The 25,271-nt window shown below is 32.5% G+C and overlaps 3 protein-coding genes and 1 non-coding gene across 6 annotated transcripts; 3 read left to right on the forward strand and 1 right to left on the reverse strand.

Annotated features, from left to right (window-relative positions):
* Nucleotides 1–1,635: 1,635 nt before the first annotated feature.
* Nucleotides 1,636–2,950, forward strand: LOC101249969 (peroxidase 5-like). The gene is made up of 2 exons (XM_004231256.5): nt 1,636–1,924; nt 2,043–2,950. The coding sequence occupies exons 1-2, from the start codon at nt 1,724–1,726 to the stop codon at nt 2,805–2,807; spliced, it is 966 nt and encodes a 321-aa protein (XP_004231304.1). The 5' UTR covers nt 1,636–1,723; the 3' UTR covers nt 2,808–2,950.
* Nucleotides 2,951–3,598: 648 nt separating this feature from the next.
* TRNAF-GAA (transfer RNA phenylalanine (anticodon GAA)) lies at nt 3,599–3,671 on the forward strand. Its single transcript has one exon. It is a non-coding gene; the product is annotated as a tRNA-Phe (tRNA).
* Nucleotides 3,672–9,925: 6,254 nt separating this feature from the next.
* SAM1 (S-adenosyl-L-methionine synthetase) lies at nt 9,926–12,396 on the forward strand. The gene is made up of 2 exons (NM_001247496.3): nt 9,926–10,064; nt 11,010–12,396. The coding sequence occupies exon 2, from the start codon at nt 11,011–11,013 to the stop codon at nt 12,190–12,192; it is 1,182 nt and encodes a 393-aa protein (NP_001234425.1). The 5' UTR covers nt 9,926–10,064; nt 11,010; the 3' UTR covers nt 12,193–12,396.
* Nucleotides 12,397–13,438: 1,042 nt separating this feature from the next.
* On the reverse strand, nt 13,439–24,442 carry ABCG33 (ABC transporter G family member 33). Of its 3 annotated transcripts, XM_026032969.2 has the most exons (25): nt 22,736–24,388; nt 22,392–22,515; nt 22,246–22,310; nt 21,823–21,908; nt 20,840–20,924; nt 20,179–20,338; nt 20,012–20,088; nt 19,816–19,869; nt 19,638–19,728; nt 19,204–19,505; nt 18,844–19,125; nt 18,380–18,693; nt 18,026–18,186; nt 17,835–17,938; nt 16,912–17,065; nt 16,692–16,817; nt 16,538–16,611; nt 16,099–16,431; nt 15,709–15,999; nt 15,467–15,550; nt 15,235–15,368; nt 14,879–15,106; nt 14,275–14,446; nt 13,886–14,140; nt 13,439–13,765 (listed from the first exon to the last, which is right to left on the reverse strand). In XM_026032969.2, exons 4-25 carry the CDS (start codon nt 21,873–21,875, stop codon nt 13,499–13,501), a joined length of 3,801 nt encoding a protein of 1,266 aa, XP_025888754.1. In that variant the 5' UTR covers nt 21,876–21,908; nt 22,246–22,310; nt 22,392–22,515; nt 22,736–24,388; the 3' UTR covers nt 13,439–13,498. The 3 variants fall into 3 exon arrangements, with proteins under 3 accessions (XP_025888754.1, XP_004230350.1, XP_010313833.1); XM_004230302.5 differs by lacking the exon at nt 22,246–22,310 and having other exon boundaries at nt 22,736–24,442; XM_010315531.4 differs by lacking the exons at nt 13,439–13,765; nt 13,886–14,140; nt 22,246–22,310 and adding an exon at nt 14,526–14,616 and having other exon boundaries at nt 14,306–14,446; nt 22,736–24,442.
* Between the last annotated feature and the right edge of the window lie 829 nt (nt 24,443–25,271).

A 25,271-nucleotide genomic window follows, 5' to 3' on the forward strand; every position in this document is an offset into this window, starting at 1 on the left:
ACATGATTTTATAAAAATAACCGACTGAATTGTCTCATGAACACTCCTAGTTCCGTCTACTTTAGTTGTCATAGTTTTCTTTTTTATAGTCAAATTATAAGAATTTTGACTGACATTTTATGATGTGTTTTTTCATCATATTGATATACAAAAAAATTTACAAATTTAAGTACTTTTATATAATTTTTGAATATATAATTTTTCTTTTTTAAAATATTAAATTAATTTAATTTAATTTAACTTAAAAAATAGTCAAATTGATTTTTTTTTTTAAGTGTAACATGACCATTAGAAAATAGCGAAAGGAGTATACAAGATATAAGCTCTGGCTTTCATATTTCAGGTCAATGGAGTAGATTCACCTAATTTGTCTTAAAAAATTAAATTGTTTCTCAGCCACCTCTTAATTTAAACTAAAATGTTAATATTACCCACTAGTGTAAAGCTGCAGGTTGATTGAACAGACACGGTCAAATATACAAATACGCCCAGCATTAATATTTTTTTAATTTGATATAATTTTGAAGTTTTTTAAAAAATTACTAGAGTATTATATGTATATGTGGCTGGCGTCATGGTAGTCGAAACAATTCAATAATATTAACAAAAAAATGTAGTGTTGTATTAGAGCCAAAATGTATTTAAAGTATTGGCTGGGTATATGTGAAAAATTACTAAAATTTCAATAAAAGGTATAAATATGTTTTGAATTCACAATTTTATAGGCATAATTGGTTCATTAGGTTGCTTTCATCAAACTCTATTGAGTTGTAATATTTCCTTTTCTTATTGAACGTCTGTGTTACCTATGTAATTATATTATTTTCAAAGTTAAATATCCAAAATATATCCATAAAAAGACTGTAATTAGTCCTTGAATGTGTGAAGATTAAACAAATACTCTATCTATGTGATTGCAGAATGAAGAATCTATGTTAACACACATTATTATTATCAAGAAAAAATAACCGGAATACGATCTAAGTAAACAAAAATATAACTAAATACTTTGATATTACTATGCGACTCCAAAATCAAAACACCTAAACTGTTTCAAAATAAAGAGTTGTACTCCTTCTGCCTAAAAATAGATATCAGCAATATTTGCCCACTTTATATAATTAATGGATAATTTATTTTAATTTCTAATTTATCCTCATCATTAATTATAGTAATTTTTTTATTATATTTCTAAAGACATTATATTTATTATATTCAAAAAATGATATAGTTAAAATTATCCTTCTGTTTGTAGTTTTTTTTTTCTACGTATTATTGGACAGTACGTCACCGTTTAATCCAAGTAGTATTAAAATGTGCCCACTAGTCACCAGGTCAGTTTCTTGATTGAACAGCGGCCTGTTGGCTATACTGTTGCATTTTTGTTTTTGTTGTATTTGAAGAGAAAAGAGATTAAAAATAATGTGGCTCAAAGTTAAATAGAGACCATTGTCCAGTTCCCACTAATTAATTCAAAATATTAAAATTATTTTGGAGGCTTGAAACTATCTCCTGATTAATTAGAAGCAGTCGTCGCTAACTCATTGAAATAACGCGTTACTTACCTATCCAACTTACCAGGTAAAAATCAAAGACTTCCCTTCCTATATATACTCTATCCTTCTCTATTCCCTTTCATCAGTAGTAATTAAGTTTTAAATTTGTCATAAATAGTATATAAATTACTCCACTTTTCAAATCCCTATAACTAAAACACATAACGATGAAATTGTCAACTTTGTTCATCTTATATTTTTTCACTGTTTCTACACTTGCAAATGCATCTCTTAAGATTGGTTACTACCATTCAAGTTGCCCAAATGCAGAATCCATTGTCAGAAAAGCAGTCAACAAAGCCGTCTCTCGTAACCCTGGCCTTGGCGCTGGCATTATCAGGATGCATTTCCATGATTGTTTTGTTAGGGTACGTCTCATTTTTTTAGAGAGTCAAACAATTTTTTCTTTTGATTTTGATTTTGTGCGATGAAATTAGTAAAATGTTAGTTCAACTGACAATATCTAACTTCATATAAATGATTCAGGGATGTGATGCCTCAATCCTTTTGGATCCAACTCCAGGGAATCCAACAGAAAAAGAACATCCAGCAAATAATCCAAGCTTACGAGGCTATGAAGTGATCGACGAAGCAAAAATTGAACTAGAATCTATTTGCCCAGAAACAGTTTCATGTTCAGATATCATTGCATTTGCTGCAAGAGATAGTGCTTTTAAGCTTGGAGGCATTAGATATTCAGTTCCATCAGGTCGTCGAGATGGAAGAGTATCCATTAAAGACGAACCAACCGCAAATCTCCCCCCTTCCACATTAAATGCTGGAGAGCTTGAGGAAAATTTTGCAAAAAAAGGACTTTCTTTAGATGAGATGGTCACACTTTCGGGTGCACATTCTATTGGAAGATCACATTGTTCTTCCTTTTCAGATAGACTTTACTCTTTCAATTCAACTCACCCGCAAGATCCTTCGATGGATCCTAAATTAGCCCAACAATTGATCAAGAGATGTCCGCGTCCTTCTACCACTGATCCAATTGCTCCACTTGACGTTGATACTCCAAATAGGCTGGACAATAAGTACTATCTCAATTTGAAGAATAAGAGAGGAGTGTTAACCTCAGATCAGACGCTATGGAACAGTCCTTCAACGGCTAGGATGGCGAGGAGTAACGCGATTCATGGTGCGAATTGGGCTCATAAATTTGCTGATGCAATGGTGAAAATGGGATCCATAGAGGTTATGACTGGGATACAGGGAGAGATCAGGAAGAATTGCAGGGTTGTGAATTAATCTATTAATACTTCTTCTTTTTTTTTGTTCTTGTAATTGTATCATCACATTTTTTTTTTATTCATTTTCAATGTCGATAACAAAGTAACTGATTCTTTTCAATTGTCATAATTTAAATATATTGATTTAAGAGATTTTGCTTATTTTCATGGTAAAGATATATGTTGGGCAGCTTTTATTTACTGTTTCTTTAAGAAAAAAAAATTGCTCCAAAAACTTCAGAAAGTGCACTTGTAAACGTATTTTGAAAATGTTCTTATTGTCAATTTCCAAGCAGTTGGGTGATATTAAAATGGAGCAATATTATGAGAAAAAATAAATAAAATTAAACTGAGGAGCAGTTTTTTTAAAAAAAAAGACTAGTTCCCAGTTGCCACTCTTAACTAGGAACGTTTCAAATATGTACACATTTGAAGTTTGTAACATGCAAAAACCAAGAAAAAGTTGATATTCTTTTTTCTTATAATATATTATTAATATTAAAATCTAATCATTTTTTTTTAGAAAAAGGCCTCCCTCTTTGATATGCTATGCGTAAATAATGAAATAAGTTACCTGATACAGATTAGATTAATATTACAAACATGGATACGTTATTGAACTGAAAATTGTGAAAGCAATATGAAAATGATTTGACGCAAGGCATTCAAACTTCACAAAATATAATGTTTTACATGAAGAGTTTAATAAAAGAGAACAAGTAAACATTTTATTTTACTGGTATACAAGTTTTACCGATATTTAAGTTCAACATGATAACAATAAATACATAACACGAAATATATCAGATAGCGGGGATAGCTCAGTTGGGAGAGCGTCAGACTGAAGATCTGAAGGTCACGTGTTCGATCCACGTTCACCGCATTTCTTTTTCCTCTTTAATTTTGGACCTTTGGGCTTGGACCCTAATTCCAATTTCTTGGGCTTTATTGATTTTAACTCTTCTACTTTCCTCTTGAAAATTTTGACATGGCCATTTAACTTATACCTCTCTTTTGACTTTTATAACTTTTACACGTATACTAGAATATTTGAAGTTAAAGCTTTGCCAAAATCAAACTTAATAAAAAATTCCTAAATTTATCAAGGGATAAAGAGAGAGAAGAGTTTATTGAAAATGGAGTGTGTATTGCATCAATTGGATTGAAGTCCGACTAAACTCATATTCCAGTAGACATTTTTGGTAATGTCATTGCAACAAGATTTTTGCCTAATAGTCATATATGGCATAATATACTTTGAATTTTGGACGCATGGATTTAGTTGTATAAGTTTATATAAGTTTAAATATTTACTTGTGTATATCTAAAGTTGAAATATCGGACGTGTGTTTCACTTCATCTAAAAAAGTAAATTGAACCTGTTTGTTTTAATTGTACTCTTACTAATATATTTCAAATTTTTTTTGAAAGAAAGATAGTTTATAAAAATAGATGATTGTTATATCACTACTGCAATCAGACTGGAGTCTTTTTCTTTTTTCAATTTCTTGCTAAAATAAATTGTGAGACAATGATTGATTAGTAATTTATTGTCATATATTTTTGTTTTGCTCACAGATAACTTAGTTTGTTCAATCATCTTATAATGACGTAAAAGTTGGTTGGCATGCATCCTTCAACCGACAGACGTTCCAATAAAAGTAATATACTTTTCTTCATTTTTATTAATCGATGAAGTGCATCTAAAATCATATCATAATGTTATTAAATTAACTTCCATTCAGATAGGTTCCACCTTAAACTTTATATATTTACTTCGTCCTTCCAAAAGTATTTAGTAGGTGTGATTCAAGTTGAGATAGTAAAATTGATATTAAAGAATAAAGATGTAGACAATGTTGGATACGCTCAAGTGGCTATATTAAAAATTTGATCATTTTTGTAATTTAGTTATTTTTATGAAACTAATATAAATAGTCTCCAAGTTTTTATATTAGAAAAATAGGGTTAACAAACTTTGATATAATATAGAAGAAGGCTTTTTATATGAGTTCATGGAAAGATGGTATTTCTTTAATTAAAATCTCTCGGATTCTTTAAGTAGGATTTTTATGTACGAGTTCATTTATCTTTCCCGTCCTTTTGAATTAATGCTTATTTTTAAAAATTAAAGTAAATTAAAGCCAAATTTTTTTCCCACTTGTATAGTATAGGAGTAATTATCATACGAAAACTAGCCGTTGCGACTTGCTATGTCATGGGAAGGCTTTTTCGTTTTTGATTTCTTTGCTTTTAAGGATCTGGACATAAAAAGTTCATTTATATCTGCGCCATTGATTTGTATGCAAGATGGAATAAACAACGCATTTAAGTTATTAGAGCTTAAGAGCAAATAATTAGTGGGATAAAATTTCGGAATTAGGTAATTAATATCTAAATCAAATTTGAGGTGAAGTTAATTTTAAACTTTATTATTTTTTCTATTTTATTTTATGTGATACTTTTCCTTTTTATTTTAGAGTCAAATAGTTTAATTTTGATCAGACACTTACGCATGGAATTTTTAAGTTATTTGAAAATAAAATTTATATAGTTGTAAACTACGTAGAGAATACTGTAAGTCACAATAACTGATAATTCAATATGTTAAAAGAATCTATGAAAATTTTTTAAAAAAATTAAACTTATCTTAATCTCAAAAAATGAAAAGTACATTATAAAATGGGACAGAGAAAAATATAAAATTATTGAATTTGTCCCCGTACCCAGTGACCTTACCGAATTCTGGTTGGAGATTATGAAAGATTATAGAATGGGGCTGGTTTCAAAAATATCTTAGCAGATGGATTTCTGATTAAATATCGTAGTTATTGCCTTATTGGAGACAATTTAATACGCGCTGCACCGACGTCAAGGCTAATGAATTCTTGATAATATATTTATAAGTTTTTATTATTTTATATTAGAATTTAATTAAATTTTAAATTTATGTCAAAAGTTTTACACAAAAAATAAAATACTTAAACTTTATAACAAAGTCAAATTTATAGCCTCTAATAAAAAATAAATTATATTTATTACTCTATCACGATATTTTACCGCAAAATAATAGATACTGCTCAGGATTATTTTTCTTTTTCTGTGTTTTGTTTTCCGGATACATTTCCTTTTTCTGTTTGCGTTTTCCAATGCAAAAATAAAAAACAATTGCTGCAATAACGGTACAGATTGTTTGTGGATTTGGTTGCTTCATGTGCATGTGCTTCATTAATGTCACCAGTCACGAAGAGATCAGACGCCAATCTACTTATACTATAAAATACTCGTTAGAAATTTTTAGTGGTGTTTGTATTTTTATTATAAATAGTTACTCTTAGAGATTAATCTATACAGATTTTGATATTTTTATAAGTTAAGTTGAATTAATCTAATTTTATTGTGTGTCAGTAAATAATTGGTTCAATTCATAAATACGTGGGTTATAGATTTAACCGGCCAATTCACTTTTTTAAAAATTATATCTTTTTGTACTTGTTAAATTATATTATAAATTATAATTAAAAAACATTATTATAAATATTAACAAAACAATATTACATAGTGTTAATCTTACTACTTGTTAATTAAATTTATAAATAAAATTATCTTTATAATATTTATTAAGTATTTTTTTTAACTAAAAGTAACCTAATTATTTTGAGTTTGGACTCTCTTTAATTATAAGTTTTTAATATTATATTATTTTTTTAATTAATTTTTATCGGCCCATTGGCTGGCCCTACTGATATATCTCAGGCCCTATAAATCAGCAGTTTTATTCGAGCTAAAAAACTCTTTTCTTAAATGGGCTCCAAAAAACTTAGCCCACCCCTATTAAATTTCGGGTTAGGACAGGCCGGCCCAATCGACCTAGCTCATATTAACGGCTTTAGTTACAATTTTTTGCATAATAATATGATGAGAAATGGACGAGGGAGTAATATTTTTCCTATTTTACCTTTGCAAACATTTTTTACCTGTTTAACTTAATAATTATTTAACTAAAATTTGAAAAATGATCACTTTGTTTTAAAATAAAAAAATATTATAATTTTTTTAAATTTTCTGACCAAATTTTCTAGTGCATTGGTTAAATTAATTAATCTAAATAAATAAATTTATTTTATGCAAAAGTCATTTGATTAATGGAATAAGATAAATTAGTATTCCAAATTGTTGATCGTGAGATTTAGCTAGTTAGATAAATATTAATAATATAATTAAGGAGAGAATATAAATATATCTTCAAACTATTACATATCATATCTAAATACGTATACTTTATCAAATAAATGAGCTTCCTTACAATATTTAGATATCTTTCTTTTCTTTTACTGTTGCCATTTGAAATTCTTTTTGCCCCTTTCATTAGAGTTTTATATGCAATACTATTAATGTCACGTTTGACTTCAACTCACCTGAGTAGTTAGTTGACAGTCTAGTCTAAGTTTACATGTAACAGATTAAAAAAAACAAGATTGATCCAGCTTCTCATCATTAAAAATTAAATCCAAGTACGTAATTAGACTGTAATTGCACTAAATGTTGATTAGTCTAATGTTATACCAGGAGTTGATTCCTTTTAGATCTCAAAAAGAATTTGTTTAGTCCTAATTAATTTTTCAATTGATGGGAACAGTATTTACCTACCTTATCCTTCCATGCTGCATGTGTCATGCTTTATCTGATATTTTGATTCAGTGGTTTTCTTTAAAAAATGAAAAAAAAAAAGAAAAGAAAAATTCAATGGTCTAATTTTAAATTAACAACGTGATCAATTCAAATTTAATTGGTCTTTTGACTACAGTCATTAATTTCTTTTTAATTAGTTCCGGTATTAATCATCTAAGTGGCAACGAAGCTAAAGTGGACTGATAGATAATCACGCAAGTATGTTTTGAAAATACCTTAACTATTTGTAGTATTATTAGTTAGTTAAAATGAGGTAACAATTAAATGGGTTAATAGCCGAAACACTATTATTCTTTTATTTTACAAAGAAGAAAAAAAAAATGGGTCAGAATTGGCAATTAACGAGTTGAGTAAGTTACGCAATATTTGTGCTAATGAATTATAGCAAATAGTTTGTATCATGAGAAAAATGATACAAATAATATCGAACTTTGAAAGTGACATACCTTTGATTTATTTGATTTTGTATCTTAAAAGTATATATGTAGTCATGTGATTATTATAAATATTATATTATTATAAAATGTAACTTCATGTGGACACATGTAATATATCTTTAAAATATATTATCAAATAGTGAAGGCATAAAAAAACGTTTGATAACATAAAAATAATTTTGACTAAAATTAAAATATTTTTCCCCTAATATAATTGATTAAAATATGTGTAAATTGAGTCAGACATCACATTTTGATTTTTTTTTCTTTTTGATAATTAGTAAGTTAATTTCCTAGGCATTATCAAGTTACAATATTGTTTCTAGTGTCAGCTGATAATAGGCTAACACCATGAGAGAAAATGACAGGATTGAACATTTTGAAGCAAGTTTAATGTGAAGGTTGGTGAGTGGCTTTCACCAAACCTTTCCAACTTATCATATAATAATATATATAAAAAATTTATACTAAATGGTTAGAGTTAATGTTGCGAAAGGTCACTCAACTTTAAAAATTTATCTAATAAAATTATTAAACTTTATTTAAAAAGAATTATTTTCTATGTCATATATAAATATGCACCCTATAAATGAATAAATTATTTTTAGAAATTATTAATAAACTTTAGGAACAAACTTAATTAACGAAATACATACTTTTATAATATTAAGTACGTAAGCATTATGACATTATTATAATTGTTTCCAAAAAAAAATATATTACACAAAATTGATTAATTAAAGCAAAAAATTAAGTTGAAAAAATTTTAACGTTATAAAAAAAATCAAGATTGACAGAGCCAAAATATTTTAAAGCTTCAATGAAGAAGTACAATAATATATAACATTATTTATTTTATTTTTTTGAAAAAAAGTTACAAAACAAAAAAGACAAATTTTATTAGATAGTTTGTTTATGCTAATTCTCTGAAAAGTTATTCGTTAAAAATTAACACTACTTTTAAAAATTAACCTAATTAGATTTGTGAATACAAATTTCATTGATAATTTGTTTGTGCTAATTCTCAAAACTAGATACACTAGTGAACCAAAAAATAGAACTCCTAGTTATTTCTTTTTATTTAGTCACTATATTATGATAAAGAGTATTTTGTTTCACTAAAGAAGTTTCCCATAAAAAATTTAAATTAGTTTTCTTAATTTTATTTATTTGTAGGGTCTATTATGAAACAAAAAAAAATAATGATAAATTTTATTTAGTGATTTTACTGACACAAATGTCTAAGTTGAGTGATTTTATTGATATGAATATCTAAGTTGAGTGATTTTTTGATATAATATAAATTTTAATGACTTTGCTAGATCAGTTCCTAAAGTTGAGTGATTTTATTTATATAAAAATTTAAATTGAATGATTTTTTTGATCCAAAACAAATTTTAATGACTTAGGTAGATCAACTCCTAAAATTGAGTGGTCTTTTAAGATATTAACTCAAATGGTTACTTCAAATAAACTAAAATGTTCTAATTTCAATGGTTTATTAACTTATCTATATATTGCATTTTTTTAATAGCACGCGAAAGCACATAACACACCAAATTTTTATGATCCATACGTGTGAAAAAATTACAGTAAAGATATTTGTTTTGATTTTAAAAATCGAATGAAATTAAATAAATTAAGATGAAACACCTCTATAATTGAATGATACTGAGACGAAACCTTCTATAAGCCCGAAGTCAATAGCCCAGCCCGGCTAAGGCCCACATAAGGGAGTTGGTAAACACCAATATCAACACTAATTAATTCTGTTTTTCCATTAATAAAACAGGATAAATATAATTATGTGTATATGCCACCCTCCTTACCCACTCCAACATTTCTTAACCGTTAGATCAACACCCCACACCTCATCAACGGTTCAGATCATTAACAAACAGAAATCAACCACCTTAATTAGTCAGAATTAAGGACAGCACGTGAGCAATGGATGATAAGACCATGGCCATGGAGGGTCTATAAATAAGACTCCAAAGTCTCAAGTAAAAACTCGCAAGCATTTGGCGAACCAAAAATACAAAGAGGTTATTTCTCTCAAGGGGTAAAAAGATTGCCCCTTTTCGACATTTATAATCCTCTTTTTCTCTTTGTTCGCCGTTGGGTTCTTCACTTTCCTGTTTCTTGAGGTAATTTTAAGTTTAGCTAGTTGAATACTAGTCTTTTTCTGTTTCTTTCATCGGGTTTTGCTGTTTTCTTGCTGGGTGTTTTATGATAGATCTGGGGTTTTTGTGCAAAATTTCTTTTGGGGTTTTTGAAGTGATGAAAGATTGTGTTTTTATTTGGTTTGTTTAGGGTTGGTTGTGTTTTAGCTTGAGTGTTGGGAACAGGGGAGGGAAGGAACAGTTTCTTGAATCTGGAAATGAACTAATTTTTCCTGTTAATTTGTCTTTCCATGAAAATTTTGAAATGCTTCTGTATTTTTGCTCTTAAAAAACCCTGCTTTATACTGAAAACTTTGATGTTCTCAACATGTTTGTTTTTTTGTAAAATTATTTTTGTGTGTTCTGGGTGATCTTTGTTTCTTTGTATCATGATTATAAATTACAGTATGTGTTGTTTTTCAAAATTACGTAGAGATTAGAAGTAGTTGATTGGTATGGTGGAGGTTTTGTCTTGTAAGAGATCAGCTAGATCTAGTGCAAATATGCTTTTGCCAACTTTGGAGTAGAAGATTCTAGCTTAACTCTATTGTGTTTTTAAAAGTTGTAGATCCTTGTCAAAATTGGTGGTCCAGCTTGATATTTTATAGGTAAAAAGAGATTTCATTGGGCCTTTTCTTTAATTTTGTCAGGTGAGGATAAATTACTTTAGTTGATATACTATAGGAATAGCCCCTTTAATTGAGAGAATATTTGGCGTAGAATATCTTTTCTTTGTGCATTATCCGCTAGCTTTTCTTTAGGAATATAAAATTTTAGCAAGTTGGAGAATTTTGCTCAGCATTTCCTTGTTTGTGATGTGAAAAAATTGCACTGATACTCTGTATAAAGTATGCTGCAGCTTTATTTCTCTTTATATTGTGCCTTCTTTTATATACTTGAACTTGTGTAATTGATTTTATCTTCTTGTAGAATGGAAACTTTCTTATTCACCTCCGAGTCTGTGAACGAGGGTCACCCAGACAAGCTCTGTGATCAGATCTCTGATGCAGTTCTTGATGCCTGCCTTGAGCAAGATCCCGAGAGCAAAGTTGCATGTGAAACTTGCACCAAGACCAACTTGGTCATGGTCTTTGGTGAGATCACAACCAAGGCTATTGTAGACTATGAGAAGATTGTGCGTGACACATGCCGTAATATTGGATTTGTTTCTGATGATGTTGGTCTTGATGCTGACAACTGCAAGGTCCTTGTTTACATTGAGCAGCAAAGTCCTGATATTGCTCAAGGTGTCCACGGCCATCTGACCAAACGCCCCGAGGAGATTGGTGCTGGTGACCAGGGCCACATGTTTGGCTATGCAACAGATGAGACCCCTGAATTAATGCCTCTCAGTCACGTGCTTGCAACTAAACTTGGTGCCCGTCTTACAGAAGTCCGCAAGAATGGCACCTGCGCCTGGTTGAGGCCTGATGGCAAGACCCAAGTTACTGTTGAGTATAGCAATGACAATGGTGCCATGGTTCCAATTAGGGTACACACTGTTCTTATCTCCACCCAACACGATGAGACCGTTACCAATGATGAGATTGCCCGCGACCTTAAGGAGCATGTCATCAAACCAGTCATCCCAGAGAAGTACCTTGATGAGAATACTATTTTCCACCTTAACCCATCTGGCCGATTCGTTATTGGTGGACCTCATGGTGATGCTGGTCTCACTGGTCGTAAAATCATCATCGACACTTATGGTGGTTGGGGTGCTCATGGTGGTGGTGCTTTCTCGGGCAAAGACCCAACCAAGGTCGACAGGAGTGGTGCATACATTGTAAGGCAGGCTGCAAAGAGTATCGTAGCTAGTGGACTTGCTCGTAGATGCATCGTGCAGGTATCTTATGCCATCGGTGTGCCTGAGCCATTGTCTGTATTCGTTGACACCTATGGCACTGGAAAGATCCCTGACAGGGAAATTTTGAAGATCGTTAAGGAGAACTTTGACTTCAGACCTGGAATGATGTCCATTAACTTGGATTTGAAGAGGGGTGGCAATAGAAGATTCTTGAAAACTGCTGCCTATGGTCACTTTGGACGTGATGACCCCGATTTCACATGGGAAGTTGTCAAGCCCCTCAAGTGGGAAAAGCCCCAAGACTAATAAGTGCTTGCCTATGTTTTTGTTCTTTGTTGTTTGCTTGTGGCTTTAGAATCTCCCCCGTGTTTGCTTGTTTGTCTTTGTATTTTCTCTTTTGACCCTTTATTTTGTTATTGTCCTGTTTCCATTGTGTTGGATGGATATCTTAGGCCTTGGAATATTAAGGAAAGAAAAAGAAATATTATTATATACTTGAAAATTAGTGCATTTGTGGAATGATTTTCTTTATTGAAAAAAAGATGCTAAATGATGAGTGCAAATGTGCACTAGGAAAACAAGCAGCTGTGACGTTTTCTGTGTTATCATTCGTTGGCTGACAATGAAATTACTGTGTTGTAAGGACCATGTGTTTCATGTTAGTTTGGTTTATCTACCGACAAAAATGTTTGTTTCCACCACTCCCTTTCGCAAATCAGACAACTAACTCTGCTTTCTATCAAGATTAAGGCATGACAATTTGGGGCTTTTCACAAAAAACAGTTCCCAATACACCACAACTACATTTTGAAAAGCTAATATTTTTAATGAGAATTTACTACGTTCCTATATATGATCCAAGTTATTGAATCTGTAATTCCAGACCAACAAGGAATGGTTTCTCAAAGGGATAATTTTTTTTTCTTCTTCTGTCCAATTGAGAAAAAACGAAAGAAAAAAAAAGCGTTGCTTAAGTTTACAACAATGAATTCGACAGTGATTGTGATCTTGTTGTGTTATATTAAAAGACCTTCGATCCTTAGTTACAGATTCCAGAATTCAGCCCCCCAAAAAATGAGGTTCTCTTGTTTTTAAGAGTTGCTATAATAAATTTTTATCTTGCTAACTCTAAATTAGTTAGACCGATGAAAATACGAACACGGTTGGTTAAAGGAAAGTCTATGGAAGAATGCTGGGGGCAATGTCATAGGTCAAATAGGATTTGAACGTTGAACCCTTGACTATTGAAACTAATATGAAATAATATACCACTTGAGACGGAATTTGATTTGCTCAGTCATTGATAATTTAAACAAGGGAAACTATAGTAAAAAGCAAATTGCATTCCTAGTCAATTCAAAGTAAAATTCACCATGACCCAGACCTGGATTGACTCACCAATAATTCTATAGGAAGTAGTGAACACCTTGTCAAATAATTGTATTTTTCTTTTTTCATATTTCCTTCATATTAAATGATGTAACACACTGTTTGTCTTTTTTATTTACCAATAAAATCTCACCAGTCTAATGTACAAAAGGAGGAGGGGAAGTATTTAATTTGGATAATATATCAAAAGTTTCTATAAACAACAAATGAATAAGTTGCAGCATCACCTTCTTTGGAAGTTCAACCTCCCAATGAAAAATGCAAATAAAGTGGCAAAAACTAAGGGGTATGCAATCAAAACAACACCTACAATAGGTAATTGATTGTGGTGAAATCCAAAATAGTCCCTAATAAAGGCTGCTACTGATTTCTTATCTCCAAACACAGTAATCTCTGTATCAACATCTCCATATTGTGAAGTAAGCATCCCATTCAACGTCCACGATGTAGGTACTAGATAATAGAACCAGATCCACCATTTTGGAATTTGCTGCGATGAAAGGAAAAGGAGAAAAAGATTGAAGTGTAAATGCACACACATAGACAGTAGTAATTATAAAATACTTGTTGATTTCTATATTCAAGGAGACTTAAATTCTGATCCACTTACAGCTTTTGGTATCAAGAATCCGGCAAAGAGGTTGAACATTGTGTAAAAGGATGACTGGAGAATTGCAGCTACTGGCAAGTTTGGTGTCAATGAAACAAGCATCATTCCCAAGTATGTGAAGTACAACAATGTGCAGAACATCGAATAGAAGTACCACAAAACCTTGTGGGCCGACCAATAATATCCAATCATCGAATAGGTGATGACAGTAAATGAAAGTGCTTGAGCTAAAAGATACGGAATTTCAATTGCCACCTACAAAATCAAGGTACTCAAGACTCAAATATGAAACAGTGAACCATTGAAGACAAGTGTAAGATATGGAGTTACTGAATCCCCCATTAGTCTTAACAAGTCAACATGCCAAGATTGAAAGCCTTATATCTAACCTGTGCTAATGCATAAGCCCATGATGCATACATTCCAGCAAATCTTTCCCGGTATAGGACTGATCGCTCCGTGGTCACATATGGTAAAACTGAAGATGAATTATTTATGCCACAGAAGATTACTGCAGTGAACATAGAACCAAATACACTGAAGACACTCTGCTGGTCATCTCTGTCAAAAAGGACGAAGAAAAACAAAAAGGCAGTATAAGAAAATATTTAAGTTGTTCAACTAAATAGCATATACATACAATGCATGCATAACTAAGTCCATTATCATCGATGGAGAACTTCAGTTCTGCTGCATCAACTTTCACACGCCAAAAATGGAACTCCAGAGTTCTGTTTTAACAGTGTGGGTGATGTCAACAAAGAAAAGATAAAGCCACTTTTAAAAAAGTTAATAAACCAAACAGGAAAAGAAATTATAGGATCAGACAACCTAATTCCCTTATCAACTGGATCATGCCTACCACTCAATTAAGCATCACTATTGCAAAAACATGTTATTCAGGATGTAGAAAGTTTCAATTCCCACGGCATAATGAAGCATGTAGTCGATAAGATAATTGAGCTTTGGTTGATTAGTATTTTATTGTCTTACAGTTTCTTTCCCTTGTTCCAGAAAAGCAATCCAAAAACAACGGAAGCAAAAAGCATGTGCAGAGAGCGCATCAAATTGTATGAAGGACTCCTCCAATAGGACCAGTATTGCTTCCAGAAGCAAGTCTTGAATTGTCCCCAGCCATTCTGTGAAAATTGGGTGGGGAAATGCAAATCTTTTGAACCAGCTGGTGGGAAAGTCAGTTTTTTCACAAGCTCTTCGTTATTTCTACAGGAAGTGTAAACCAAAAGGAATCATGCATTGGTTACTAGCAAAATGTGCTTTAAGTGACACAATGTGTAAGATGCATTTTAAAACTAACGCAAAACTAGATGAGGTGAAAAGCTATGACTAACTTGTGTAGAGCAGAATTCTTATATACTTCAGCGAAGTCTATGCTGGTCTCAGCTTCACTAGATGTTGATGTAACCTCTAACATCCATGTTGCTGGATTGTAGTTGTTCTTTATTTTAGGCACACCAGAGATACCCTGTCAAATCGGAGAAAAAACAGCACTCTCAGCTACTATGCAAAGAAGCTCTAGTTACTAGCTTGCTGCAACATTAATAAAAAGGGAAATTAGCGCACCTCAAAATATTCGATCATTTTACAAGAATTTCGTCCGAGTGGTCCCCAGTAGATCATGCGCCCACCACTTTTCAATAGAATCAGCTGCAAAAGAGCAAATTTCAGACAAATAACTTTTTGATGATATCCATGAAGGATGTGTAGTTACACAAACTGAAAGATACTTCTAAGTAGATGTCTTTACTTTTACTTCAAGATTTCTGCATTACTTAGTACAAAATTGCTCCTCACATACATCTTACCTCATCAAATGCTTCAAATATGTCAATGCTTGGTTGGTGGATGGTACAAACTATTGTTCTTCCTGTATCAGCAACATTTTTCACAGCCCGCATGACAATTGCAGCTGACCTTGCGTCCAACCCTGTTGTGGGTTCATCCATAAAGATAATTGAGGGATTTGCAACAAGCTCCACAGCGATTGTCAGCCGTTTACGTTGTTCTGTTGAAAGCCCACTAACACCCGGCATACCAACCAACGTGTCTTTTATACCATCTAGCTCAATGGTCTCGAGGACTTCTTTCACAAACTCCTGTACAAGTGCCCCATCAGTTCAAATATAGATATCGCCAGAAGGGATGATGTTCATGAAAGAAACACCAATTCAAACTTTATGCTATTAAGCTCGTACATATTTCGTTCTGGAATCAATCTGAGGATGAAGTCGTAGCCAAGCAGAAAATATAACTGATTCTTCTACAGTTATCTGAGGAGAATGTATGTCTGTCTGCTCACAGTAACCTGAAACTCTAGCGAATGTCTCTTGAACTTTAGGGTACCCACCAACTTTTATTTCTCCTTCCACATGACCACTTGTTTTTCTACCTGCAAGAACATCAAGCAGGGTTGTTTTTCCAGCCCCACTGACACCCATAAGGGCTGCAAGGACACCAGGTCTAAATGCGCCAGTAATGTCTGAAAGAAGTTGGAGTTTATTTTGTGTGAAACCGAGCTCCTTCATTGCCTGAAATGGACATATCATCACAACCTCAGCCACTGAAATTTGGTTTCAACAGCTTTCGATTATTCAAAATGATGCAATACTAAATGAGATAGGTTTAGAAGATCACCGCAGGAGTGTCAACAGAGTACTGAACGTCTCGAAACACAAGAGATAGGGGTTCAAAAGGTAGAACCATTCTCCCTGGAAAACAATAAGAGATGAGAACGTACAAAATAAATGTTTCTCATACAATAATTCATGCAATAGAATAAGAGGACAACCTGCTCCTTCATGAGAATCCATTGTGGTCTTGGAATTTTCTTTTGCATCAGCTTTATCAGAGGAATCGCTGCTTCCTTCTATTTGGGAGTAATTATCCCTTGATATAATAGCACGAGATCCAGGAGCTGCATCACATTTTCAAGAAAACCAGCAAGTAAACTACAGGATCTATTGTGCAGATTCTTCATTTCTGTGGAGTACAGAAAACGATGAGCATACCTTTTAAGAAAGTTAAGGCCAAGGTGAAACCGATGTTAAACAATATTGTAAAGCCAAACAAGGCACAAACTGATATCCAATACAAATATCCATCAAAGTTTAACCCACGGCTATCAAGGACTTCATTCCCTAGAGTTGTGTTTGTCGAGAGCGTCTGCGTTAACAAATGAAGCATGTGATATGAGTATTGAATAGATAATTAATTTAAAATCCTCTATAAGACGGATAAATATATTTGATTCAAGTTACAGACATATATGTATCAAGGTAGTAAAACATTTAACGAGGCTGCTAATCTATCAATTTGAGTTATTCTCTTCATGTAGAATTTTATGGCACATTTTAGAGGTTACTATAGTTAAAACTGGTGTACCCTAGTTCGAGAGGGAATTCAACTATCGAAACTGAGTGCCTATGAAGTACTTCAATGAATAGTTAAAATACGAATACTATCGTCAAGCACATGGGTCCAAGGTAGCCTTTATAGTTTATATTACTATTTCTCTTCAAGGAAAAAAGTACTAATGCCTTCGAAAATGTGATCTGTTGTGTATATGATTAAGAACATTGTATATTCAGGTGTTTATGGTGGAATTAAAGAGAATTTGTTACAAATTTGAGCCAAGTCACTGCCATTGACATGGATATCTGTCATCGAACTTTTGGAACCTTCCTCAGATAATTTCAGATAACAAAAAAGAACAGGCAGGCGACAATACTTTTATCATTTTTTAATATGGATGATCTCTATTTCTTTATTTTTGGAGTGTAATTTCATGACAAAAGATAGTGAATACTTTTCAATATTGCATTTTGGTGCCTCAAAACAACCATTTTGCTAAACTTGTCTTCCACATGCAATGTGCATAAGACAGTTAAACAACTGAAAGAAACAAAGTATTTGAACTATTATTGGCTCTCACCTTTTGCCACCTTGGGGCGAGAAATTCATTTACAGCAAGACCTATCTCACCATATGTCAACGGAGAAATCCAAAATCCCCATTTCAGCCAAACGGGCATTGATGCTGTAGTCAAATAGTGGTACTTTAGTTATGCTACTCACCCTCACATGAGCATAATATCAAAATGAATAAAGAAGTAGGAAACCTTACGTCTTGGTATTATGAATCCGCTGAATAAAAAGACAAATAAGATTGATAAGCTACCAGCAGCTGTAGAAGCAACAACAGTACGGCAGACAGAAGCCAAGAAACGGAACATGGAGATTGATGTCATGTGCACAGCAAATAATAGAAGTAATTGCCGGAAGAACCTGTAAGTGACACAATTTTGACACGAAAATGCTTGAAATTTTGTTCAAATCATTGCTATAAGATAAGTGGAATTGGTAAAGTTTAAGCTGCGGATGGAAAGCCTATTGGAGATGGTGAAACATAACCACCAAAACTATAGTTAAGGAACAACAACAACAATTTAAGTAGAAGATATTTAGATGTAGCACTAACCTTCCAGCCTCAGGGCTGAAACCAATAACATAGTAGGTCAGACATGTCCAAATGATAGATTCTAATATAGAGAGGGGAATCTTGAGAATTGCAGCAGGAATTGCATACGCCCATGCTGGGTAAAAGCACAAGTCGTTCTGTTTATAGAAAACTGCAAGTCTAGCTATTGTCATGGTGAGCTCAGGGAATCCATCCACAAGAAGAATGATGAGAGCAAAAAACAGAGCTCCCAAATAATAATTTGCATGTACAAGATCAGTATGCATCCGAGTTCTCAAAAATACGGTCATAGTTATGAATGCAATGATGACAAGCTGCATAATAGAAGCATAAATTGCAATAAGTTGTGAGAAATCTCAATAAAGAAAATGTGACTTCTATAGTTACTTTGGATAATTTGAATGAGTATTACAATATTTTGTAGGTTGAACTACCATAATAAAAAAGAATGACTGGTCACTGACCTGAACAGTTTTGAATATGTAGATAAAAGAATTCCTTTTCATCAGAAGGAATTCTCTTGACATACAAGCTCGAAAGAGTTCCCATTTAGGAAGTGAATAGTCACGAAAGGTTATAGAATTTTTATGACACCTGGACTTATCATATGCAACAGAAAGTTCATCATTCAGCTTTTTCCTGTATGGAGATTCCTTAAACTTTCTTGATAATGTATCAACTGACAGAAATTTATATGTTTCTTTAGTTTCATGCCAATACTGTGCTTGATCCTTTTTCGACGTAACCTGAAAAAAAGAACAGAATTTATGAGCTTCTAATTGATAGATAGAGATGAACGAACCATTTAACTACTATGGACTTGCCTCCTGGAGGAAGTCAGCCACCCCTTTCCTTTCAGGACATTTGAACCCGCAGCTTTCAAAAAATTCTAAAGCAGAATTTCTCGGCCCATGGTAAAGAATTTTTCCCTCAGCCATCAGGATTATATCATCAAAGAGATCAAAGGTTTCTGGAGCTGGTTGAAGAAGCGCGACAAGTATAGTGGCATCTGTAATATGTGCCAGCTGCTGAAGGCAAGCAACAATCTGGTATGTAGTCGAGCTATCTAAGCCATTTGATATTTCATCCATAAACAATGCTTTTGTGGGGCCAACAATAAGCTCTCCTGTGTCACACAATTAGTTAGTTGATTTATACTTATTTTTCCAAATGATAGCAAGTACATTAGCAGACTTATAAGAGAAGATATACAACTGACAACTTTGTTACAAAGCAGGTCGTCATACTTTAAATTTACCTGTTGTTAGTCTTTTCTTTTGACCACCTGATATACCTCTTCTCATGGCATCACCAACCAATGTTTCAGCACAAATATCAAGTCCAAGAATCTGAACACGTACAAGAATGTGCCAATCATCAACTTCTATTCCGACCTCTAGAAATAATTGTCAAATAGGGTCCTTCAATAAAGTTACCTTCAGAATATAATCCGTTTGAAGATTTGTCTTTTGTCCTTCAACAGCAATCGCCTACATGATCAAGTTTGATTTAGAAGGTAAAAGCCATAACAGCATTGACTGCAGAGGAATGGTATAATCTTGTCCAATAAATACAACAATCAACTTATCGCTCAACAGAAATGAAACGGGCACATCTTCTTGTTAAAACTACCTTCATGTAAGTATCTATATCTGGATCAGGAACAATTCCTGCTTCTTTCTCCCTTCTGCTTAGGTCAATCATAATATCTTCAAAAGTAAAGGCAGTGCTTTAGAAACTACTAATGCTGGAACGTATTCATCACTTAGGATTAATCTTCTACGTGCTCAAAGACATACCTGCTCTGCTTCCGACTCCTTGAAAACAAGACGAATAGTCTAATGTTTCTCTAACAGTCATTTCAGGGATGTGTAGGTCATTTTGGCTTATATATGCAGAAGTTTTCTGTGGTACAAACTCCTCCAATTTATAGCCGTTATAAGAAATCTCCCCAGAAACCTGTTAGACATGGCCAGAAGCAGACACAGTCAGATTGACATCAATTCCAAATGTTATTAACTCTATCCATACATGAATTCTACACCATTCTCGTTCAAGTAAAGGTGCAAAAATTAGCGCAACTCTTCACTAGTTTCTTCTTGGAGGAGGCGTTGGTGAAGTCAATAAAGCTTCTGTTCTATTGGTGAAACGGGAGAAAGATAGGATTAAGTGTTCCCTAGCTGAGATCTTAAAGATATAAAGGAACTAAAAGTAACTAAGAAGAACCAGAAGAAGTCACTAATAAAACAAATACAACAAATGAAGACCTGGAAAAGTTCATATCATTGAAATAGAGAACTACTAATTCACAGTATGTTGTAGATCAAAGTATTTGCTTATATGAGCTGAAGGATTTTATATCTTTTAAGGAAGTATTCCTATATTTTTCTCTTGCTGACATTAAAGCAAAAACAGCTTTCTTTTTTGTCTGACATTAAAAGAGAAACAACTTGAAGAGACCTTAAGAGAATTGTCCAGATTTCCTGAAAGTGCTTTCAGCAGTGTTGTTTTTCCACACCCAGGAGGTCCAAGCAGTAGAGTCATACTGTTAGAATAGCAAAGAATTTGAGTAAGTTCAAAATGACAGGTTCAAGAACTCACATGTTAAAACAATGACTTCAGAATGAAGAGCTAACTCTCCATTCAGAACATGCTGCTAAAAGGTAGACTGAAATTAGCCAGAAAAAGTAAGCTGCAGTCAACCCTTCATCTCAAAATTATCACAAATGCAAGACCAGTTCAGACACTTGATCACATAAAACCAAATATACCTCAAAAGACCTTCTTGCCAGTTTATGTTATGATAATATAATCACTAAATAATCACTTGCATTGATGCTAGTCAATTTACTTTCTGCAGAACAATACCATGCAAGCAAGTATTTATTCATCTTTCAATTGCAATTATGGAGAGGCTGAATGTTTTTTTGGTTCACTTAACCGTTTCTCTTACATACCACCAAATGACCATTACTGAATAGGGCTATGTAAATATCAAGTGATAAATAAAACAAAGCATGACTAGTTCACAAGCAACAACAACAATAATATATGTAGTACAGTCCCACAAGTGGGTCTGGGAGGTGGGTGTATATACAGACCTTAACCCTACCTTTGTGAGGTGGAGAGGTTGTTTCTAATAGACCTTCGACTTTTCACAACGTGGTTTAAATGAAATGTAAGAGTAAAAAGTTATGATTATTGAAGAAAGAGAAGTACTGGTCATAAACATATTAGAGCTAGACAAAGTAAAAGACACAAAGTAGTAAGAAACTATAGTAGTTCACAAGCTATGATGACTAGTTCACAAGCATGTTCATCAATACTGAGTTTAATACAATCATCACATATTCTGTTTTTGTTGTTCTTGTTCAGTCAACAAGTGAAGATTGATGAGACACTTATTGCACCAGATATGCCATGGAAAAGCTTTGATGACATACCGTCCGGGTTTTATTACACCGCTGACATCATTAATGATATTTATCTTGGCCATTTCTGACTGTAGGCCTGGAAGCCTGGCAAGGTTCTGTCGAAAAAATTGAAGCACTAGATTAAGAGAACTGTCAAAATCACAAGTAGCACAACAGAATAACCTAATGCTGGAGCTTGCACTTTCTGTATGCATGAAATATTTGAGTGCTGAAACCAGGATTACTTTAAAGATGCTCATTTAAGTCTCTCTTACTTTTTCTAGCAACATTGATTACAGTGCATCAGAAAAATAACTTATTGTTGTCACATATAGCTGAAATCAACTAATGGAAAATACTAATTAAAAGTAGACAACCCAGAGTATCGGGCTGGACAGATTAGCACAAGAAAGATTCAAGCATTTCCAGTTCAAGTGGTTCAATTAATAACACCTTCTGTTACATGAAGTCCTAATAAATGCCTCCTGATGATCAATTTTTAAACCCAGCGCCTGCAACTTTGATTTGAACTATCACATATGTAAGAGATCAGATTGATGACAATAAAAACGAACTGTAATCAAATAGCAAAAAATTACCATTATTGTGCTTTTGAGAGAATTCCAAAGAGTAGGGAGAGGCTTTCCATGAACTAGCTCACATTCTGCTTCAATGGTTAAATTTTTGTATCTCACTTCCACAGTAGGCAATTTTACACCAACTCTACAAGAGTCAACCGTAGCCTCAGGTCATTGAATTAAGTCTAACAGATAAAACTTTGATAAAATGAGAAAGAAGACGTTAGATATGCGGATAATGATGATCATAACTTAGCATTGTCAATCACCAATAAAAAGATAGCAACTTTAAATGCTAGAGCAATGACCTTCCAGTAGTGTCAATAATTTAACTTATAGTGGCAAGTAACTAACAGAAATCTTACTTGTCAATTCTCTTTCTGATTTTGTGCAACAATTGAAGGTTGTCATGTTCAATGTGTTTAATCATCTTTTCAATGAAAACATGCCTTTCTACAGCTCCAAGCTTGGTAACATCAGTTACTCTTTTCGTCTTAACATTGGCCTCATTGCCATTGACTTCCTCAAATACAGATGATCTCAACCTGTCATACGTTGGCAGTCTCTCAATTGCTGCCCAAGCCAACATGTTCTCCTCATCCACAACGTCGTCCTTTTCAGAAGCACTCAAAGCTGAATTACTCCTCAAAATCGAAGTCTGGCGCCTAAATGATGATCTAAAGCTTCTTCCAATCTCTGAGAGATCCATTCTAATCGACTCTATATCGTCCGAACTAACAAGCTGCGCCATTTTTTGATGTAAATGTTTTCAGCTCAAAACCTGCATTTTATAGACGGAAGAGAAAAAAAAGAAGGGGTGCACCATGTATGACTAACATAAAATATTCATTCCTTGCTTGAATGTCTAAAGTTAAACTGTAAGATAGATGAGGTAAGGAAATACATCATTCAACTTTTTATAATGAATTAAAGCATTCTTGTTTCGTTATAAAGATTACTTAAATGAAAGAGACATACAGAGATGTTGTATAAAGGCATTCTTATTTACAAGTGATAATAAATAAGGATTGTTGAAGGAATAGAAAAATAGTGCTGCACATTTCTCTAAGATACATACAAAGTCAGTTGACTTTCCTTAGAGGATTTAAGGGATTTGATTATTCTAAAACGCTGAAAGTGCATAAATTCCACATATCAAAGACTTAAACTAGAAGATTCCTTCCTTTATAGCTTGATCATGCCACTATTTATTAGTTGGCAAAAGACACAAGAAAATAAACAAATTAAAAAATCTTCATATTGTTTATCATATAGCATATATACATTATAATATTCTTAGTATTCCTCATATCTTTGTAGTTGGAGGGAGGTGGGTCGGGGTGAGGGTGATTTCTGTATGTGAACTCTTGAAAAGGCGTGAGATACTCCAGCCCCATGAACAATACTATAAATCCATAATATAAGAACACAGAAAAATTTAACCCTTTTTTTATTTTGATAACCCTCTTCACACCTCCATTATTTCTACGGAATACCCACCGCAACATTTACTAGGTAAGTACTATATACCTTAAAACTAGAACAAATAAAATTATACAGTGCTCAAATCACTTCATCAATCACTAAATTACATTCTTAAATGCAGAATTAAACCTTACAAATATCAATTGAAATAAAATAATCGATTACTCGAGAAATCAAGAATGTAACTTGATGGTGGTCAATAAATTGAATTAAAAATTATAAAGTCTCAAATTCAATTTCTGAAAACAAACAGAAAAGTTTTAATAAACAGAGTTAAGCTTTGTCATCTCAAATCATTCCAATACTAAGTAAATAAAAGAAAAAACAATAAAGAACAAAAAAAAAAAAAAAGATGAAGAAAAAACGATGGGAGAAAATAGGAAGAAGAAAAACACTTAGCTTATACTCTTTGAACAGTCCTTTTTTTCTTTAATTTTGAACTTTCTTGATTTTACTTAACAATGTTAACAGCTGTTTCGCCAAGCGACCAAAATGTTTATATTTTCTAAAAAATATTTATTTAAAAAGAAAATGAGGGAGAAAATAATTGTTTTGGATAAACAGAAGCTAGTGTCCATAACTAAAATAAATAATCTTTAAAAGATTATTTTTTTTATAAAAAAAAAACACTTGTAGGAACATGCAGAAATATTGAAGGTCTACAGTTAATATTTTTTTTAAAAATATCAGGTTGAGACCAGATCAAGCATGTTTTATGTTTATAAAAAATATTAAAACCACTCGATTGGTTTTTGTGCCTTCTCAAGATTTCTTTCAGTTATATTCGTTTTCCTTCTATAAATTTCTTTTTATCCTCTTTGCTAAAATATTGTGTCTATTCAACCTTTTTAATCAAATAAATACATATAAACGTTTTATTTATAACTGATAACTAATTAAAATGAGCTACTGAGTTTGGTGACAAATTCATAATTAATAAATTTTAAATTTTTAATCTGTCTTTATTTTTTAAAGATGTGCTATTTTGCTCTTAATTTATAAATTTCGTGTGTTTCTAAATTTAAGTGGACACGATAGCGTGAGAATAGTTTTGAAATTAATTGATGCGTTTTATTTTCTAATCAGAAAAAAAAAAGATGCAATATTTCTATAAACTAAAAGAATTTATGATGTACATAATGTTTATACAATCAAGTTATTGTTTATAAGATAATCCTAATAAATTTTCTATAAGAAGAACTAGTTGGTAATTTAATAAAAATGTAAACAATAACTTACTTAAAACAAAATAAATTATGGTAAACTATAGTTATGGTGTTAAAAGAAATTGTAATATGCTCATCTATTTTTGATAATATAAATATCCTGCTTGTCTATTCACAATAGGAAAAAAAAAAAAACATCTAAGACGATTGGTGAAGCATATTGCAAAATGTGTCTGTTGGCGTTCGAGTC

Source organism: Solanum lycopersicum, chromosome 1, assembly GCF_036512215.1.
Source record: "Solanum lycopersicum chromosome 1, SLM_r2.1".
Classification (NCBI taxonomy): domain Eukaryota; kingdom Viridiplantae; phylum Streptophyta; class Magnoliopsida; order Solanales; family Solanaceae; genus Solanum; species Solanum lycopersicum.

Excerpts from the sequence above, each read along its gene's own strand:
- ABCG33 (XM_004230302.5), bottom strand. The coding sequence starts at position 23,121 with ATGGCGCAGCTTGTTAGTTCGGACGATATAGAGTCGATTAGAATGGAT. Across the intron at positions 20,339-20,839 it reads ATCTGGACAATTCTCTTAAG|GTTTCTGGGGAGATTTCTTA; the intron begins GTCTCTTCAAGT and ends CATGTCTAACAG. Across the intron at positions 17,066-17,834 it reads TCGCCCCAAGGTGGCAAAAG|ACGCTCTCGACAAACACAAC; the intron begins GTGAGAGCCAAT and ends TTGTTAACGCAG.
- SAM1 (NM_001247496.3), top strand. The coding sequence starts at position 11,011 with ATGGAAACTTTCTTATTCACCTCCGAGTCTGTGAACGAGGGTCACCCA.
- LOC101249969 (XM_004231256.5), top strand. The coding sequence starts at position 1,724 with ATGAAATTGTCAACTTTGTTCATCTTATATTTTTTCACTGTTTCTACA. Across the intron at positions 1,925-2,042 it reads TCCATGATTGTTTTGTTAGG|GGATGTGATGCCTCAATCCT; the intron begins GTACGTCTCATT and ends TAAATGATTCAG.